The following is a 20,957-nucleotide window of genomic DNA, read 5'->3' on the forward strand; positions in this document are numbered from 1 at the left end:
ATTAATTCCACAATTCGAATCTAACTTGTAAACACAGTTTATTCATTTGTTTGTACATATCATATATCTACATGAATACATCAATGCTTGTAAATGTTGTTTACGTGTAATTCATACATGTATGCTGTTTATTTGTTATATATACATGCACTTCGTTTACTTACAACACATACACTTTGTTTGCTTACATAGAATACTGAATTCTCTTCACTTTACCCCTGATGTATTCAGCCACAAAGAGATTGTCTCTAGTGTCCACACATAGACCCCATGGATTCTGTAAATGACAGTTGTCAATGTAGCGGAGGAACTGTCCGTCCTGATTCAGGATGTGGATTCGATGGTTCTTGCAGTCAGTTGTCAGGATCCGACTCTGACTGTCTGTTGTGATACCATAAGGATTAAACTCCTTGGAAGTAGGGGGATGACCAGTGTAGGTAAACCGGAGTTTCCCGGCCTGATTGACCACCACTACTTCACGGGCTTCATTGTCTGACACACAGATATCTAGGTTCCTATTCTCACTGATATATTTTGTGTAACCGCCAGATGAATAGAGAGGTTGTCCTTTGTCGTCGTACTGAATACTTTGCTTCTCTGTGGAGCCAGAGTAACGCACAACTTTTGTTTGTTTATCATCATCACTGTTCACGACAACCAGGAGGTCACCAGAGGAAGTACTACAGACATTGAGAGGTGTCCATCCCCGTAGACTGATCACTGTCTCTATCTGTGTATTCTTCACTATGTTCACAGATCTATCTCTGCTATCAGTATAAACTAGATCCCCACGCCTTGTCACTGCTATGTCTCGTGGTGTATTCCCTGACTTGGTTTGGACTGACTTCACTAGTTCTCCCTGCAGGTTGTAGAGGTTTATGTTATAGTCTTGGCCACGTGTCCATAGTTCTTCATCACTCAGACAGGACACATTGCATAATCTACTAGTAGTAGACTTTCTATCATACTCAATGTTTATATCTGTAAGGATGCGAGGTGCATCTATTAGCAGATTGTCTGTGGCAGAGGACATAATACCCAGAAAATCCATGATGTAAACTTGAGCTTCCGTTTTAATGGATAACGCTGACAGAGAACCAAACTGTTGATAAAGCTGTTCTTTGTTAATCGTTTGAGGGGTAAAACTTGGTAAGGAAACTGTGAGTTTAGGAGGCAATCTTCTGAATTCAGCATTCCTTGATTTGTAGGCAGAGACAAGACTGACATCATTGGAGTGCAGTAACTTCTTCAGATCAGTAATGGTCTGTGTGATTTCATCAATGGTGCGTGTAATTTCATTTTCCTTTTTATTTAGGACGGCCAAGTGTTTGGTGTCCATTTCATTGAGATCAGATTTCAGTTTCTGTATAACGGTGTCTACTTCTCTGTGCAAGGCTTGTCCATGTTTGTCTATTGCTGTGATTAATTTCCAGGGGTTTTTATTTATATAAGCTTTATGAATTGGAATGGTAGATGCTACCTCTTGGTATTTAGGATAAATTGATATCTGTAATTCTTGTATTACTTTCTCTAAAAGTTCTTTTTTGCTTTCAAAATGTTTAACAGTTTCAACTGCTTTGTGCCCTGAATGTTCTCCTGAAACACAGAGTGAACAAATAGGAATGTCACATTGTTCACAGTGAAGTCCACATTGTATTGCAGAATGCTTATGACAATTAGGGTAATTAAGAGAAGATCCCCGATTTTTAAATGACAAAACTTTGTGTTCTTTGGATTGATCTGAGAGATGTTCCCCCACACAGGCTTTACACAGATGTATGTGACAAATGTCACAGTACATATGGGGGCCAGGGGTCTCGCAGAGACGACACCGTAACACATCCTGGGCCCAACGCTTGGCCATGAATAAAACAACTTTGTGCTCTGTGGATTCATCTGAGAGATGTTCCCCCACACAGGCTTTACACAGATGTATATGACAAATGTCACAGTACATAGGGGGGCCCGGGGTCTCACAGAGACGACACCGTAACACATCTTGGGCACTGCGATGTGAATGCATTGTCAGGTGTTCTATGTCAATTTGGTTAATCCTGAAATGAAATATTTATGGTTTTATTTCTTTTAAAATTCCTAATTAATGATTTAATGGGTAAAAGAAAATGCATGTATATTACTTTCGACTCTGTTTTATAATGATATGTCTATCCCTAACCCAAACTGTCTGTGTTTATTATTATACAATTATTTAATGCTTTAGCAGTCAATAGACCAGAATATTTTTCCCGAGGTGCAGGGAACAGCTCAGTATGATCTATTGCCCGAGGCCAACGGCCGAGGGCAATAGATCATACTGAGCTGTTCCCTGCACCAAGGGAAAAAATTCTGGTCTATTGACTGTTCAAGCGTTAAATAATTGTTTTATTACCTAATTCCTTTTTTAGTTTTCGGGGTTTACAATTTGCATATTGCAGATGGTTTTCGTGCCATTATGCAATATACTAAGATTTTTTTTCATCTTTTACATGCACAAAACCTGTTGCATGCATTACAACATCTCAATTTAATATTAGTTTACACAAAGAAGGGGGAATCTTCAACCCATTAGATTTTAAATACATGTAGTCTTTTACCTTATATGAGGTTTTAAAACTATTGATTATTTGATACTCCATTTTGATAACATTAAATTTGGTTTCACCAAGTACTAAAAACAGCGTTTATGTAAAGTAATATACATTCCATGAGAACTATGTAACATTAACATACCCGCGTTCTGAAATACGTTGCCGGTCCAATAGATCGCAGTCTATTGACCGGCGGTCCAATAGATCGCAGTCTATTGACCGGCGGTCCAATAGATCGAAGTCTATTGACCGGCGGTCTAATAGATCGCAGTCTATTGACCGGCAGTTCAAAATAGACGCAAATATTTAATATGTAATAGAACAACAAAATCCCTTTGATTAGGTAATAATTGTATTTATTTAGAATGGTGTCTTCCCACTTAGCCAACATTTTGAAAAAATACAGGTAAAATACAGGTAAAATACAGGTAAATGTGTGTTGGCTAAGTGGGAATGGGGTGCAGGTGGAGAACAAAAGAATTTAATTACAGGTAAGCTATAGTCTGTTTTCAGATAAAAGTCGGAGAAATAAAATATTTGTTAGCCTATAGAGGAATAAATTTGAATTGAGCTTCTGTCTTAGTACTTTATATAATTAATTCAGATGAAAATATAATTTAAAAAAATTAACTGTTACACATTCCCTTATAATTTATGCCCTTGATTAAGGTACAAGTATCATGGTTTGTCTATTTTCATCATTTATTGAGATAATTACATAAGCTGCCTTTTAAACTTGGCATTGAAAAATATTGAAATTATAAGAGTCACGTTTGAAAATTTATCTATAAATCATATGGGTCATATTTCAATTCTTTTTTTTTTCAATTTTCTTTGGTTCTGATTTGAACAAATTTTATTGCATTTTATATTGCAATGGGATTGGGCACAAGTTATAAAAACTTAATTCGTCCTCTTAATTTCTTTGGTTAATTTCTATGATTATATTGAATATTTCCAATCTAGATGATATGAAATTAACAAAATACAGCCAAAAACAAAAACAAAACGCTTGAGTAAATTAAGTCCTTAATTATATTCCTAAGGGTGATACTTCACATTTTATAAGATTCATTGTATGATGATGAATACATCATTAGTTAAAAAGATAAAATCATCCTTTGTCTTTTTTTTTTTAAAGTTGACCTGCATCTGAATATCGGGCATTTTTACTTTTTATATCTTTCAACTAACAGTCCCTAAAACAATTATAAGATGTCATAATTTTCAGGCTTTTGATTCTGTAAATTAATGATAAGTAATAATGCTTATCAATTTCAATTTGTTTATTCTCTCAAACCATTAAAATACACATGTACATGAGGTACAAAACTGTGTTATTTTTGTTAAATTGTAATGTCAAAAGTTTAATTAAATATAATATTATATTAGAACATAGTAATACATGTTTCTAGTCTATTCCTTAAAAAACTGCTGATCTATCTTTTATATATATATATATATATATATATATATATATATATATATATACCTGACTTATGCATTTGGTAGACCGATTGTATTATTTTATCTTTATTAGGGAGACCAGTAGATTAGGGAGACATATTTTGGTCTCCGTATTATTTTGACCTTGTCTAAAATGTAATTGGCTTATCTTTAAATGAATGAACGGTGTGTCTTTGCCTAAAATGCATCAATGTGTCTATTATTTGACATCCAATAGTTGCCTTTTGTCTATATTTTTTCGTAAAAAGGAATTCAATCTGCCTCCATCGTATAATTAGCAATGACTATTTTTCTGCATTTAGGAGACCAACGAAAACTTGCAATATTGCAAAAAATCTAACATATATAATTTGTTTAGCCTTTAATTATTCTAAGTGAACTTGTTTTCAAAATACTTTTTCACTTTTTATGTATAAAGCCTAACTAGAAAAAAAGTCGTTAATTTCTTGACCATGTTTGAACATTTGGCAAGTGCTCTCCGCCATTTGTTCCGAGTACTCTCGGAACGTCTCGGGTTAAAACAATGGACCTTTTAACGCCAGCGTGTTGCCTTTTAGGAATCAAAGCCATTTTATGGTAAGTACTTTTGATAATCCTACTACAATTGAACAAAGTAATGTTTTTATGAAGTTTTTTTTTTAAAATATTCAAATAAAATAGGGCGATAATGTGTGCAACTTGACTATTTTACACCAAATGTTGATTAATCTTCGAGGACATTCGAAACGAAGTTAACAATAAAAGCATGATTTTCATTTCCACTGTACGTTTGATGTAATATGTAATTCAAGGATTTATCAGTACCTTCTCCAGAGCAAAAGTCGTCCCCATTCCCAATTGGAAATAAGTTCACTTCAGCAGCTGTCCAAATTATGATCCCAATTAGTATAGCAGTATTTTTCCCCAACTGGTAAATAGTTCTTATGTTTATTTCTTATCAAAAAATACTTCGTAAAATAACCAGAATGTCCATAAATGTTCAGTATTAACAAATGATTAAACCCATTTAGCAAAACTGCAGTCATAAAAGTTTCCAAATACGCTGTAAACATCGCCAACTTTTAATCCGATTTTCCTCTGTTTTTCTAAAACATCGTTATTTTGTGGTATACAGTACAGTACTGTAAATGGTACATGTTTTTTTTTTTACACACACTAAACTGATATAAAAGTAAAAGGTAAATGTTATGAAATATTTCAAACAGAAAAATACATTCTCAATTTAAAAGGGGATGTTGATAAATTCTTAATAATGTAATACTTTTATGACCAGTGTTGAAGGTGTTTATTTCAGGGAAAAAGACTTGTTCTAATAACTAAATATAGGAATATTATACATATATCTATATTGTGAAGTTAATTAGATTCTATTCAAATAAAGTCTAGCTCTTTGATTTTCCATTATGATAATAAATTCAGAAATCATGATGTATGTAATATATGATATCTCCCAACTGCATGAAATTGTCGATACAATTTTCCCAATTCCAAAAAAATTGGCATTTTCAAAATAAAAAAAAGGCTGAAAAATCCCTGTATTTATACAGCTAGTTTATTGAAAATGGACAGAAAAGTTAACCGAAGAATGTCGCTTTATGTAAATAGATCGACATGAAGAATTTTCTATATTACAGTTATATTTACCAGTAATATTGTTTTAAATTAATTATGTACGTAATGTAGATATATGTACATGTACCCCTTGTTACCTAAATGAATTAAAAGCAAATTAAGATCAGTTGCTCTTTTTCACTTGTATAGTGGAAAGATAGCCGACTATTCTATGTACGAATTGACTTATTATAGGTAAGATAGTCAGGCCTCCATGTTTACAACCGGGATGCTCACCCCACATTTACAATTGTGACCCACATTTACAAATGTGACATCATAGTATCACTCTCGTTTGGCTTTTCGGATATTATCAGGTTTGTAAAATTTTTGGCTTTTGATGATTAATAATAATGTAAACAATGTGTCTGCAGATTCCCGTTGGGCTGAGTGTGATCTGTTGACCAGGCAAAACATGTATGTCTTGATTACACAGCGTTGTGCACAATGTGCTCTCAAGAACATTCAATCCAGAAGCATGACCAATGTAGCAACACTTTTAAAACTACTTTTTGATACTTGTATTAATTTTAATGTTTATGCGCACCCGGGGCGCCCTTCCCCCTGTAATTGTTGATTTATTAGAATAACATGACATGTTTCATACATGATAGCATTAGAAATGGTCGATGGTTGTAAATATTTTGTTGTTTACCAATTCAATGTATGTTCTCACTAGAACATGCACATATGATATATGGTAGACTATTATCACATTCAACTCTCTCTCTCTCTCTCTCTCTCTCTCTCTCTCTCTCTCTCTCTCTCTCTCTCTCTCTCTCTCTCTCTCTCTCTCCAGCAGCGATTCATCTTATGACCTTTAAAAATCATGCACCTGCACTCTTGCGAGTATACAAAATGTTGTAAAATGTTCATACTTTATATTGTTCGTGCATTGCACTGCGATGATTTGGATCGCATTCAGTCGCGTCTGAATAGTGTGCATGTCCACAATTTTTAAGGAGACTTGATGCAAGCACTAAAACGCATGCAACAAATGCGAGACCTCATGCAATATATGAGAGAGCTCGTGCGAATCTAAAACATTCCGATCGCAAAGAGTTGTAAAGTGCTCGTACGCCAATTGTGAATGGGGCTTAATGTAAATGTTTATGAATCCAAAAGTTTTCTTTGCATATAAACAATGCTTTCACACAGGTGCTTGTGGTTTTAATGTAGGTTTTGGAGTTATTAGCACAACCAGTCATGTCAGTGGAGATTTTCTCCTGCAGGAGAAACATTAAAAGGACAGGATGGGGAGGAGAGACTGAAGACAAGCACAGAAAACAAAATATTTATCTATAAATATAATGGAAAAGAACTTTGGTAATACGATTTATACATATTTACATGAAGCTGGAGGTATGTAGCTCCTGATGTAAAGAAAAAAATTGAAGCAACGTTTATCCAAATTTTTTTTTCAGACCAGGAGATACAGACCTGCAGCTAAATGTAATATTTTAACATTTATGTATGGCAGTAATGTTTCTAGAAATAACTATAAACAATTCTAATTAAGTCAAGCAAAAATACCAGTAATTATATGCTTCTTATTTAAGGTTTGATTGATGCTGTCAGGAGTGAACAACCATACATGTATCTGCCAGTTTGTAAATGATGGCAAGGACGATGCAAACTCCACCATAAACTCAGAGTGTTTAATGGAAGGGAATACCTATGATTGTTTGCTAAGAGAGACATTGTGGTTGGGGAAGAGATACTTTATGTATATGACTATGGTTGTGATGGGAAAAGCTTGCGGTGGCGCAGCAAGGTAGGAAAATGGTTGGATTAATTATACACAAAATATAATTACTAAGAGAGAGTTTAGTGATTTACAATCAGGCTTTGGATATCTTGTTATCTGGCTTTGGTTTTGTTTTTGCATTTTTTCGTACATTGATTTGTTTTAAACTAATCTAAAAAATAGGTTTTTCTCAAGAATTTAAAAAGTATCAGAATAGATAATTTATATGTTTTTATTGAAAAACAAGCCTAAAACTTCTGTTAGTGTTGTTAAATAGGTTAAAAATCGTGATCAATTAATCAGCAGAATTGGTTGTCTCTTGCCATCTGATGATCGGTCAATAATCGAATCGGTAACAAATTATATTAAATTCAATAATATGGGGCACTAAATTTTATGCTATGTATAATCTAAAATATATAACTGCTATTTTCACTTCCTTTTAAAAGCTTATAAGACTTTTGCTGTATTTTTATTAGGTAGAATGTTGCACATCTTTTGAGATTGAAGAAAACCCCCAGCTCACAACAGTTTTCATTTCATTCAATACAGATTAGAAAACAAAATGATAGGTATAATATTAATGTAATAAACCCAGACTGAGTATAATTGATTATAAAATCTAAAATGGATTATGATAAATCGACAACCTTTTCAACTGATCATTGATTGAAATTCAATCATCGTGACAACACTAGCCCCTGTTCATGTACATGTTTTTACCGGTACTAGTTTTGATTGATTTCAGAAAAGGCTGTGATCCTTTTGATTTTGGTAATGGTTTTGTTAGGTTTTATTTCACTTTATTTTGTTTATAGTTGTTTGATTTTCTTTCAATTTTAACATTATATACGGTTCTTGTGCTGACCTGAATAGATTTATTTTGTTTTCATTATCAAGCACTATTAAATTAAAAGCTTGAACATTTGAAAGAGGTGTCCAGTTGTGCAGTGGACAATGCACCTGCTTATCACCACTGCGACCCAAGTTTAATCCCCATGATCGACAGTTGTTGTATATGATAGGGTACATTGGTCGCCTGCTTGGACACGTGGGTTTTCTCCAGTCACCCCAACTTCTTCCCACATCATGACCCACTCACGCTAACATCCATGCCAACAAAAAGCTATTAATATAAGTCAGTGTGCATTGTGAATCTGTCGCTAATGTGGAGGGTCTCCTTTGCAGAACAAAATTGTTTTTTGTTAGATAAATTACAAAATCTGTTTCTGTAGTAAATATGTATATTTTGCAAATTGTTTACAGAATGTACTTCTTGAAAAATATACATTTACATAGAATTATCAGATTTGGTAGGTTAGTTAATTTAAGCATCAATCTGAATTGGAATTCATTTTTCACTGAATATTGGTACAGTCTTGTTTTTGTACCATGGCTGAAAAGTTTGATTTAGTCAGTGGTCTGTTGTCAGATTTATAAAACAGAAACATCAATTACCAAATGTGGTAAACTAATAATTGATGAATGTTTATGAAAGAAAATTTCATAATTTATAATATTGTTTTAATTTCTTTCAGTTCCCTTTGATGTGGATTCTGACCCATTTAGTGTATCAAACTACTCGCCAAGTTCTGATTCTGAATCAGATGAAAATAAGAAGGTTTTGGGTAATGTTATTATTTAAAGAATAATTTTGCATCTGCAGTCCATTTTCACTTTGCAAAAAATACCTGAAAGAACAAGAGGCTGAGAGCCCAGTCATTTTAATTCAGACTAAAGTAAATCCATTTATATTAACTAGATATACTTTGAAATGTAGTTGTGTATAACAATCTACATGTTGATCTGGTCTCCCTAATGCTGTGATAATGCATTAGATTTACATGATATGAGTGGAATGTACTGGATGTAATATATTTGTAACAGTTATATTTATTTTGTTTAATCATTAGGAATAAAATTTGCAATGATTTAAAAAAGTAAACGTAGAAGCTTGTATTTACAATACAATATATTGGTATTTTTACAGAGTCCACCCCAAATTCATTGAGAGCTAGCCGCAACACAATGGAAAAACAGGGCATCTTGACCCTCAGAGAAAACAGTGAGCATTTTGAAGCAGGTAAATGAATTAAATTCAATGTTGCAATGATATTATGTTTTTAAGCAAGAAACATTAATACAGTCAGTTGGGTAGCTAGACCTGAAACGAAGTGCATGCTTAAAATGGCAGGGGGTGTGGGGGCCACCATGAGGCCCCCAGTGGGTCCAGGACAAAGCTCAGGGGGCGAAAGCCCCTGGAAGCTCATGGATTCTGACGATTTTTAACACCAAAAATTAAAGCAGAAATTGAAAGGAATGCTTACTATTTAAGCCTATTTTTAGGCAGTAAAAATTGTTTTGGCTATAGTTTAGGCATAAAATAAAATCACAAAACTTATTAAAAGTTAAAAGAAGAATTTTTTTTTGACATTTGCCTTTGACCCACTCAAAGCTTTTATTTTTAAGTTCATTTTCACATAGTTTATGGTAATGAATATCTCAATAAAGCTGTGATATTCTATTGGGGAAATTTAAAATGTGTAAAACTAAGTTCAACTGCAAAATAAATAGTTGCCTTTTTAGGTACATGCATTGTGTACTGTTTCTTTAATATGGTACTTTAAGACCATATTGTGTGGCTATATTTGGTGCTTAATACGTCTTTGTTTAGCATTGATTTCGGATAAAGTAGGACCGAGTGACGGAAACGGGCTGATGGAATAACTAAGTATGGACCTTAATACTTGAATTCTTTTTTTATATTTTTTTTTTCTTTATTTATTTTTTTACTGATTTTTCCCCCAAATGATGTGCATGCTCAGGCATATAAGCATACATGGTAGCTACGCCACTGGCAGTGTACAATTTACTACTCAAGTCTAAGATTGCTCGTGATCTTGGGGCTTGGTCTCCCTAATGCTGTGATAATGCATTTGATTTCCATAATATGAGTGGAATGTAATGGATGTAATATATTTGTTATACTTATAAGTACATGTATAAGTCATTAGGAATAAGTTTTGCAAAGAGATAAAGAAGTAAACTTAGAAGCATGTATTTATGATACCATATATTGGTACTTTTTTACAGAGCCCACCCCAGTTTCATTGAGATCTAGCTGCAACACAATGGAAAAACAGGACAGCTTGACCCTAAGGTAAAGCAGTGAGCGGAGGTTGACAATGGTTTTCGAGGGATGTCAATTTCAATAGATACCCTCCCAAACAGGCACTATTCATTTTATTTTACTGAATGTCTTATTTCTAAAGAAAATTTTACTGCTTTTATTTAGAAATGAAGTAAATTCTACGACAAACCGTACGCTCATAATTTAAGCGCATGTAACAGTTCGTTGTGTTACCAATTGCCAAGTGTGTTGCTAACGCTGAGGGTAATAGAACGGATTACCAACTGCGTCTAAACCAATCAGATTCCAGTATTTAACATTTAACATGAAAGTATAATAAAATTGTTTGTCTGGTCTCCCTAATGCTGTGATAATGCATTAGATTTCCATGATATTAGTGGAATGTAATGGATGTAATATATTTGTTATATTTATTTTTATTAATCATTAGGAATAAACTTAGCAATGATATAAAGAAGTAAACTTAGAGACTTGAAATTGCAATACAATATATTGGTACTTTTTACAGAGTCCACCCCAAATTCATTGAGATCTAGCCGCAACACAATGGGAAAACGGGACATCTTGACCCACAGAGAAAACACTGAGTATTTTGAACAAGGTAAATGAATTAAACTAAATGTTGCAATGTTATTATGTGATCCTGGGGCTTGGTCTCCTTAATGCTGGGATAATGTATTTGATTTCCATGATATGAGTGGAATGTAATGGATGTACCGGTAATATATTTGTAATATTTATTTTAATTAGTCATAAGGAATAAAATTTGCAATGATTTAAAAAGTAAATGTTGAAGCTTGTATTTACAATACAATATATTAGTACTTTTATACAGAGTCCACCACAGATTTATTGAGAGCTAGCCGCAACGCAATGGAAAAACAGGACATCTTGAACCTCAGAGAAAACAGTGAGCATTTTGAACAAAGTAAATGAATTAGAATCAAAGTTGCAACGTTATTATGTATAACAATTAACATGTTTGTCTGGTCTCCCTAATGCTGTGATAATGCATTTGATTTCCATGATATGAGTGGAATGTAATGGATGTAATAAATTCTCCTATATGTAATAATATTCCTAAATATAAATACACTGTGTTAGAGTAAAATCCCAAGAGATCCGAATATCAACATGGTGTGTAATTTTGAAGCGAGCAAAAAAGTGTTGATTCCTTCAATAATATGAATTAAATATTTAGATGAAAAGTATTTACAGCCTCAGAATGGTTTGTTATGAATAATTTGACTGTTATTTTCAATACAACTTCATTATTTTTCTCAAAAATCGATTCGGAGCGATTCTGCAATTTTCTGCTACATTACGGGTATATGGGAGGCATTCCTGTCAGATTATTATAACTAAGCAGAGTGTAGTGAAATTAATAGCATTATTGTAGGCTTAAAGCTTGGTTCTGTAATTGTAAACAATACGGTGCGTCGATGTAGTGAATGTCCGATATCATATGCAATGTCAACCCGTGCACGCACGGGTCAAAGTCTAGTAAGAATAATTAATTTTGACTTGTGAAAGAAAGTAATCATTTTAAGATTGATAAAGCCACAAAAGGGGCAACTGTTTCTTTAAAAGATTTCTTGTTTTAAACTTTATTTATGCAATAATGATTCTTTGATCTTTTGCAGTTCCATACCATTGTTTTCCCTCTCTCAGTTCCTGTGATGAAAGAAGTCAACTTGATAGGTTTGTTTCAATCTATTTTGTGAATGTTTTTCTTGTTTGATAATAGGATAGTCATACATATGTAGCTGCAACAATGTAGCCCTCTCCGATTTTTTATAACTGATGTTTACTCCCCCCCCCTCCCCCCCCCCCCAAAAAAAAACAACAAAAAAAAAACAGGAGAGGGCTACATTATTGCAGCTAGGTGTTAGGCTTCTGGCTTTTGAATGACAATGTATAGATGGAGTTATTTCCTTGTGACTTGTGACAGAGACTGTAGTGCACAATTCCATTTGACTTTCAAGAAATGTTCAGATAGTAATGAAAATGTAAAGTGTTTGATAACATTTGCTGAGTACCACTTTCAATACTGTAAAAGGGATTATTTACATGTAAGGGAAAATTTACACTTAAGCTTAAAACTGGGTAAAATACCCCCACATTTGCATATGGGCAGTGCTTTAGTGTGGTAAATCACTGTATATGTATTTCTTTTTCTTTTTTCTTCATTAAATAATTTTTGTATTTGTATACATTTTTGAAATTTTATCTAAAAGGGTGAGTGTCGGAGTTACATGTGCACAATCCTAAAGGTCCAAGTACAGCACCTGAATCACATGTGACTGAAGAAGATTTGATGTCCACACCCTGCGAGAGTGGAAATGCAAATGCATCGGATGTTACACCACAAGGTGATCAGTCTTTTTTTTTTATTTGTGTGAATCTGTGTGTGGTAGTGGTGGGGGGGGGGGGGGGGGGTAATAGAAGTCATATTATTGAAATGATAAAAACTTTTCTCAATAATTTTCTTTCTTTTTTTAAGATGACAATGGTACATTGATTTGCATCGTTTAATAATTAAAACCCATCCATAATGTTTGCTCTTTTCATTACGTTTTATGCATGCCTGTCCTTAGTATTTGCAAAGTAAGATATTCATGATATTGTTATTACAGAGTGCTTCTTTGAGATCGAAGATGATAATGGAACTAAAGTTCTTGCAAGCCCAGTTGCAGCCAAGAAGACTAAAAGCAGCTCAGGTGATATATCTTTGTTGCTTGGTCTATCTATCCACAATTTGATGAATTAGCAATTTTTAGGTCACCTGAGTTTATTGCAATCCGTTTTCGTCCGTTATCGTGCATCGTGCCTTAACAATTTTACATTTTTAACTTCTTCTTAAAAACTACAGGGCTGATTATTACCATTTTTGATGTGAGGCATCTCTATGGTGAGAGGAATCTAAATTGTAAAATTCATGGCTCTACTACCCCCGGGGCGCCACATGTGGGGCCAAATTTGCAAAAAAAGAGCCAAATTTTAAAAAATATTCTTCTCTATTCCCACACATGTTAGGAAAAAACTGGTTGCATAGTTATAATGTCCATGAAGCCCTCTACATAAATTGTGAAATTCATGGCCCCTGGGTCAGGGGTTCAGGCTCTAGAATGGGGCCAGTATGGCCATATAGTATATATGTATTTAATCTTAGAAAATCTTCTTCTCTACCCCATATATATTTGTTAAAACTAAATGCATGATTATGATGTCCATATTGTGAAATTCATGACCCCTGGGTCAGTGGTTCAGGCTCTAGGGTGGGGCCAGTATGGCCATATAGTAAAAATGTATTAAATCTTAGAAAATCTTCTTTTCTACTCCCATATAAATATATATATATATATATCTGGTTATAAAGTCCATGAAGCCCTCTACCAAAATTGTGAAATTTATGACCCCCGGGTCAGGGGTTCAGGCTCTAGGGTGGGGCCAATATGGCCATATAGTAAAATGTTTTAAATCTTAAAAAATCTTCTTCTCTACTCCCACACATGTGGGCAAAAAACTGAATACATGGTTACGATGTCCACTAACTCCTCTACCTAAATTGTAAAATTCATGGCCCCTGGGTCAGGGGTTCAGGACATGAGGGGGGAGGCAATATAGTGTTAATGCATATAATGTTATAACATTTTCTTCTCTATTCTCACACATCTGTATAAAAAACTGACCTATAATTATGTTTACCAGGAAGTCCTCTACTGAAATTTTAATTTTCATGTCCCCTGGAGTATGGGTTTTAACTCTAGGGCAGGGCCAAAATGGATGTATAGGTGTTATTGCATATAATGTTAAAAAATTATCCTTTTTACTCCCACACACCTGAAAGGAAACTGAATTCATGATTTTGTAGACCCGATCTTTTTTTTGCCAAAATTGTAGGTTTCACAGTTCTTTTTGAAAGATTTCAGGCAGGGAGGTGGCCGTCATTACTAATTTATAATTTTTCTACTCCAGAATAAAACCTAATTAATTAAATGCATATATAAGACTCCTCGACAAGTTTGTGTATGGGTTATATGCTACTCAGGTGACCGTTACAGGAATAGAAACAAATTTCTCATGGAGATTTATAATGTGAATTGTTATATTCAGTAGTATATTCTCACTATATAACTCTATATAGACAAATAGTCAATAACTGTAATATTAGCTCGTCCGAAAAATATTGACCGGTCAATATTTTTTTGATATTGACTGGCTAGGAATAATATCTAGAGAACATTCCCTCTATTTCAAATAATCGCCTCTGATTTGTTGATTCGTAAACGATGACGTAAATAACTCTTCGCGACTCCAAAACAAGGTGACGTCATAATAGACAGTCAGTCAAGGCAAGTAAACAACGGACGCGCAATGCGACGGTTTGCTATCATAATGGATATAAGGATTTGCGAATTACTGTGAAGTAAAATCAGGTAGAACATCTGTATTTTCATTCTTCCGGTCAGCGGAATATCAACAGTGACCGTTTGATGCTGAGGATATTTTGGAAATGAACTTTGCACAAATTTGAATTCGTGAATTCTTTGTTGAGCTGAGAAAATTACGGCGATCTGTTTTCAATTACTTTCTTAAATTTTGGTTTGTTTCTTCATATAACAAAACAAATGTTGACTGTGTTTTCGGGCAACATTGATTATATTAGCCCCCTTGGGACGAAAATATTGCCCTCCGCTTCGCGTCGGGCAATATTTCGTCCCTCGGGGGCTAATATAATCAATGTTGCCCTCAACCCCAGTCAATATTTGTATAATGTTTACATCTTTTCACCATTCGGAACCCACTTGAAATACCTCATACAATTTTTCAATTATGTCATCCAGGCTATTTCATGGCCCGATGCAATGCAAAATCCCTATAGGCTTTCTATTTTGGGTTGTGTATTGAAGCCTAAAGCGGTAGAGGGGGCATTTCAAAACAGATAATCTTGACATATAAGTGGATGAATGTAGTTCGAGCATGAATGTATTTATGAAAATCAAAATATTCAGCAAGAAGTAGTGGAAGCAAAAACCATACAGAGTATGGTATGCCTTGAATCTATACACAGGTATTATCCTTTTTACATGAATATGTAACAATATAATAATTCTGATTGTTCATATTATTTTTAAAATCTTTTCAAGGTAAAAGAGAAATCCAGGAGTTTTTGGAAAAACATGAAATGTATTCATTGGAACGGCTTGATGAGAGGACCAAATTTTTGAAGATTAGATCTAAAATCTTCAACGAGAGAAAAACAACAAGACTTAGGACATTTAAAAAATTAAATGAAATGAAATCAATGAAAAAGCAAACATGAATCTCATCATTTTACATATAATGTAACTGTAATGTAACAACAAGACGTAGGGCATGTATGATAATTTATTTTTAGCTCACCGAGACGAAGTTCGGGGGAACTTATGCTATACTGCTGGCGTTTGCGTCCGGACCTGGTAAAAGTTTTTGTTGCAGGTCCTTTATCTTAGTTATTTCTTGTCCTATCTTCACCAAACTTGCATGGATGATGCATCTGGACCTTTTTATGAACTTGAAAAACTTGGATGCTGAATCTGGGCAATGAATTTTAGATGCTGGAGGTTAAGGTTTTTGGAACAGGTTAAAGTTTTTGGTGCAGGTGGCCTTTGATAGCAATTTCTAAATTACTACTGATCCAAACTTGCATGGATGATGCATCTTAAGATACTGAAGCACCTGAAAGGCTTGTATGCTGAATCTTAGCCATAGGTTTCGGATGCTGGATGAGGTTATGTTTTTTGGAACAGGTCATATATTAAATTTATTTAGTACTATTTCAAACTTGCATAGTTGATTTAACTATAATATAAATGAATTGCAAAGGTAGCTTCAGATGCAGAGACTGATCTTCATAATCAAGGATGCTAAAAATATATCTTAGTAATGACTGGTCCTAACTTAACCAAACTTGAATTGATGATGCGTCTTATGATACTGATGCATCTGGCAGGCTTGAATGCCGAATCTGAGTCATAGGTTTTGGATGCTGGATGAGGTTTAGTTATTTTGGAACAGGTCACATGATTTATAGACAATAGCTTGCATAGTTAATTTAACTATAATATAAATGAATCATAGAGGTTGCTTCAGTTTCAGATCCTGATCTCTACTATCAAGGATGTTTAAAAAGAATATCCTACCTCACTCTAACCTGATTGATAGATGTGTTTGTTGTTAAATGATATAACATGATTCATATGATATAGTATTGTCAGATTTGATACACTATTGTTTTATATGATACAATGTTATATCATATATTATATTATAAAAAGTTAGTAGGATATTGTATCAATATTTTTGTGCATAATGATATGATTTTGTATCATTATATTGTAATGTAAAGTATTTTTTATTATGATGCAATGTTGTATAAAATGATAATGTATTATATACTATTTTATCACATGCTATTGTTTCATATTATATTGCCATATTTAATATGGTATAATATGATACAATATTGTATTGTAATATATAATATCTTATCACATGATATGATATTGTATAAAATGATATTGGTTTATATAATATATTATTTTATCACATGAAATAGTATTATTTGATATTGGAATATATAATATTGTAACATATGATACGATATTGTATAAAGTGATATTGTATTATATAATATATTACTGTATCACATGATATTGTATCATATGATTTGATACAATGTTGAATCAAGTTATATTGTATCTTATGATACAATATCATATTATGTATCAAATATGATATAATATCATACAATATCATACTTAAGTATACAATATAATATAATGTGTTACAAAATTGTGATGTATTATGTGATATGACATTGTATCATATATTATGATATTGTATTATGTGATCAAATGCAATAATGTATTTAACATGACACTATGTCATATCATATGTTACAATATCATATTGCATCATTATTTATTACAGTATTTTATTTTTATTATTATATGTGTGTATCTTATATTAATATATGAAATGAACATATGATTATTATCCAATTTTTTAACATATGATATAGTAATATGATATTGTTTCGAAACAGTATCCATAGATATCCAAGATCATTAACTATGATTTTCAGGTAATATGATAAAGGTGGTCTCATAAAGGTGATGCTTTATAAAGGTGATGCCTCGTCTCGGTGCTTTGTAATCTGTGATTACCTTTGTTTCTTATAAGGCAAGAAAGTGGCCCCTAAACGTGATATGTATTGCAGACGACATCCTAATGTCTTTATGTTTGAAAATTTTGAATTTTTTTTAGCTGCATAATCCTGTTCGTCCTTTAATATTTTTTTGCCATGCATTTGATCAGTCATTTTTGCTCCCAGAGTAACTTTTAAACTTTGTCAATTTCTTACATGTGTACTTATTATCAATGTTATTCATTAACATTTATTAATGAATGGTTCATTCAATACGTGATCTTTGATCACCTTTTTTTATTGTTATATATGAATTATGAAGAATATTAAGTAAATCAATTTTAAAAGCTTTATTTTCTTGAAATGTATGAAATTTGAAATATGAAGGTTGAAAATAGATTATGAATATTTTGATTTCATAAATTTACAGATCCTTACATACATGATTTTGTTGCACAGAAAAAAATGAAACTGTTGTAATTGAACTGCAAGTTCACCAAAATAATGGACATGTTATGTACACTGAATTTTGAATGGAAATGATTGCTCTATTAATAAATTTGAAATGATTAATTGTTTAAACTTTCAAAATTGAACTAATGTTTACACCCTGGTCCATAAATTATAAATGAAATCTATTTGAAATTAGTTTTGATGATTAGTAAAGTTTGTTCATGAACTTGAAATGTTTTTTTTTTCATTATTAATGTGAAATTCTAAAACACATTAGGATACATGTAGAATGGATTGAATTGAGAAGATAATCTTCAGTAGGGACGCAAATTTAAAATGCTACATATTTTCCCCATTTTCGCAAATTTCGTGACATGCGAAAAAAAACCGGACAGTGAAAATTAAAGGGCTTGCAAATCACGAATGTTATGGTTAAAAAAAAAGAATGGTCTACCTAAACCCTAATTAAGTAATATTAATAAAAATGTATTATCGGTATCCCATAGCCGCATAAGACAGTAGCAAAATATTAGAGGGACAATATAGTATATTTTTAAGGGCTAATAGTAATGAAAAATTAAAACAGATGTGAGATTATTGCCATTCCACAGACCTCTAAATGACCATCTTTGAATATTAAAAGTCCACACCATCAACTATGTGAGATATTAACAAAGCTTACATATACATGCACATGTACACAGTGACCTTGCATTATATCTTAATTCTATGTTGCGTGGCGATAAAAAATGATAGAGCACTTGCAAATCATGAAAATTATGGGAAAAAAGAATGGTCTACTTAAGCCATAAAAAATATATATGAAAATATATGCACGGTCTCCTTAAGCCTTATGAGAGAGCAACAAAATATAAAGGAGACCATTTTTGCTGTATTTTTTTAAGGACAAGATATATTGAAAAATTAAAACACATGTAAAGTTATTTGAATCTTGAAGACCTCTAAATGACTATTTGCAATAAAAAATATGCACATATAAAAATTTTGTATATTGTCTCCCTAAACTACATTTTAGGGTATGGTCTCCTCAATGCCTAAATCAGATTTATATATATATATATATATATATATATATATATATCACACACACACACACGCATCCAATTTATAAACAGTTTGTTAATTTACATAAATGTTTTAATCATCCAAGTACTGGCATTGGTTAATACTTATAAAATGTTTTATGTAATAATCTTTCAGAAAATTGCTGTTTTATTTTTGAAAAAAAATATGCTTTGGTTATTTTCATTATTTATTTTAATTATCATATGCATGTTATAGCTAAAATTAAATGCTATTTTTTATTTGCATTTTTTCAATAAACTATTCTCAGGTAATTGATAACATATACACTTACATGTGAAAACAGACTATAGCCTGCTGATCACTCAGGTGTGAAAATCAAAATGTTGGCCAAGTGGGAATTGAGAATTTCATAATGTTGGCTAAGTGGGAATAAACCTTTAGAATAGCATGCTAACGCCTTTACATGTCACTACTTGTTGTTACACTTAATTGTTTAAAATTAGAGAGGCATGTCACAAGTTTTGATTATATCAAAAAACTTTGTATGATTATCAAAATATCGTTACTTCATTGAATTAATGTGGAACATCTGTAATTCATAAATTACCTTTTAAAATAAATTCCTACGTGGCGACTCCAACGATTTACCTCTACAGGTATGGTTACCTGCATGGGGTCACGTGATTGATTTAAATGCCGGGTACAAACTAAGTAGATGACCTAGTTAAACTACCAATTCTTCTATGCATGTATATTAAATGTTATCACGATGCATTTCGGCCGTTTCAAACCTCAGCTAAATATACCCGATAACTTTGCTGCAAATCATCAAATTGGCCGCAAACTTTGCAAAAGTATTTGCGTAATAGCCACAGACATAATGTTATTTATGTCTCTGGTAATAGCAGATAAAAAAAAACATTTAAAAAACATGCTCAGAATATTATTTGCCTTAATCTATTATTGAACATCCGGAAACGCATATTTATAACGACTTGCTTTTATACTAGCATTTTACACTTTCCTTTCTTGGGAAACACTAATTGTAACCAAAACTATATCTACAATCCCTGAATGATATCTAATAAAAATAAGAAACAATCTTGTTTTTGCTAAGAAATTAGGCTTGCTCACTTAAATAATTTCACCAAATGAAGCATTTAAAAGTTTATACCAGCATTTTTCAGCGTCTTTGTCTATGATAACGATTCAAATTAAATTTGTAATGTGTTCAATAATTTCATGAATGACGCTAATGACGTATTCTTTACAATTGTAAGCGGGGTTTGCATACTTATAACGTAAAAATGTCAATGTGGTATAATATTTGATCGTACAATTGCTAAAAATCATTTAGATACATGTATAAGTAATAAAGAATCTTTCTTTGAGTATTGTTACGTAAAACGAATGTGGCGAGCCCTTCGAGCCATAATGATCACCTCATAATACTCAAAGAATGATTCCAGTTCTTAATGGCAGATGACACTGGTCAACTATGAGAACTGTATCCCATTAATCTATAAGTCATCCCAGAGGTAAGCTTCAGACAAAAACATTTACAGGGACTCGTAAAGCTATCGTTTTCCGTCCTCAGATTATGGCTGTAGGGGTTACCAGGGATGATGCTATGAAGAGCTACCGAATGCTGGGTACAGGAAGGGCACACCCAGGGGTATCCATTGACAGCTTTGGCCAAGG

The 20,957-nt window shown here is 32.8% G+C and overlaps 1 protein-coding gene and 1 long non-coding RNA gene across 2 annotated transcripts; one reads left to right on the forward strand and one right to left on the reverse strand.

Moving 5' to 3' along the window:
- Positions 1–35: 35 nt before the first annotated feature.
- Positions 36–19,939, reverse strand: LOC105341013 (E3 ubiquitin-protein ligase TRIM71). The gene is made up of 2 exons (XM_066065714.1): positions 19,864–19,939; positions 36–2,054 (listed from the first exon to the last, which is right to left on the reverse strand). Exons 1-2 carry the CDS (start codon positions 19,926–19,928, stop codon positions 185–187), a joined length of 1,935 nt encoding a protein of 644 aa, XP_065921786.1. The 5' UTR covers positions 19,929–19,939; the 3' UTR covers positions 36–184.
- LOC136269957 (uncharacterized) lies at positions 4,060–7,004 on the forward strand. Its single transcript, XR_010707567.1, has 4 exons — positions 4,060–4,631; positions 4,847–4,965; positions 5,862–5,983; positions 6,846–7,004. It is a non-coding gene; the product is annotated as an uncharacterized lncRNA (long non-coding RNA).
- Positions 19,940–20,957: the final 1,018 nt, after the last annotated feature.

Source organism: Magallana gigas, chromosome 7 (genome assembly GCF_963853765.1).
Source record: "Magallana gigas chromosome 7, xbMagGiga1.1, whole genome shotgun sequence".
Taxonomy (NCBI): domain Eukaryota; kingdom Metazoa; phylum Mollusca; class Bivalvia; order Ostreida; family Ostreidae; genus Magallana; species Magallana gigas.

What these genes read in the sequence shown, in the direction of transcription:
- LOC105341013 (XM_066065714.1), bottom strand. Translation starts at nt 19,928, where the DNA reads ATGCAGGTAACCATACCTGTAGAGGTAAATCGTTGGAGTCGCCACGTA. An exon ending in GTAGGAATTTATTTTAAAAG is followed by an intron (nt 2,055 to 19,863) that starts GTAATTTATGAA and finishes ATTTCATTTCAG; the next exon opens with GATTAACCAAATTGACATAG.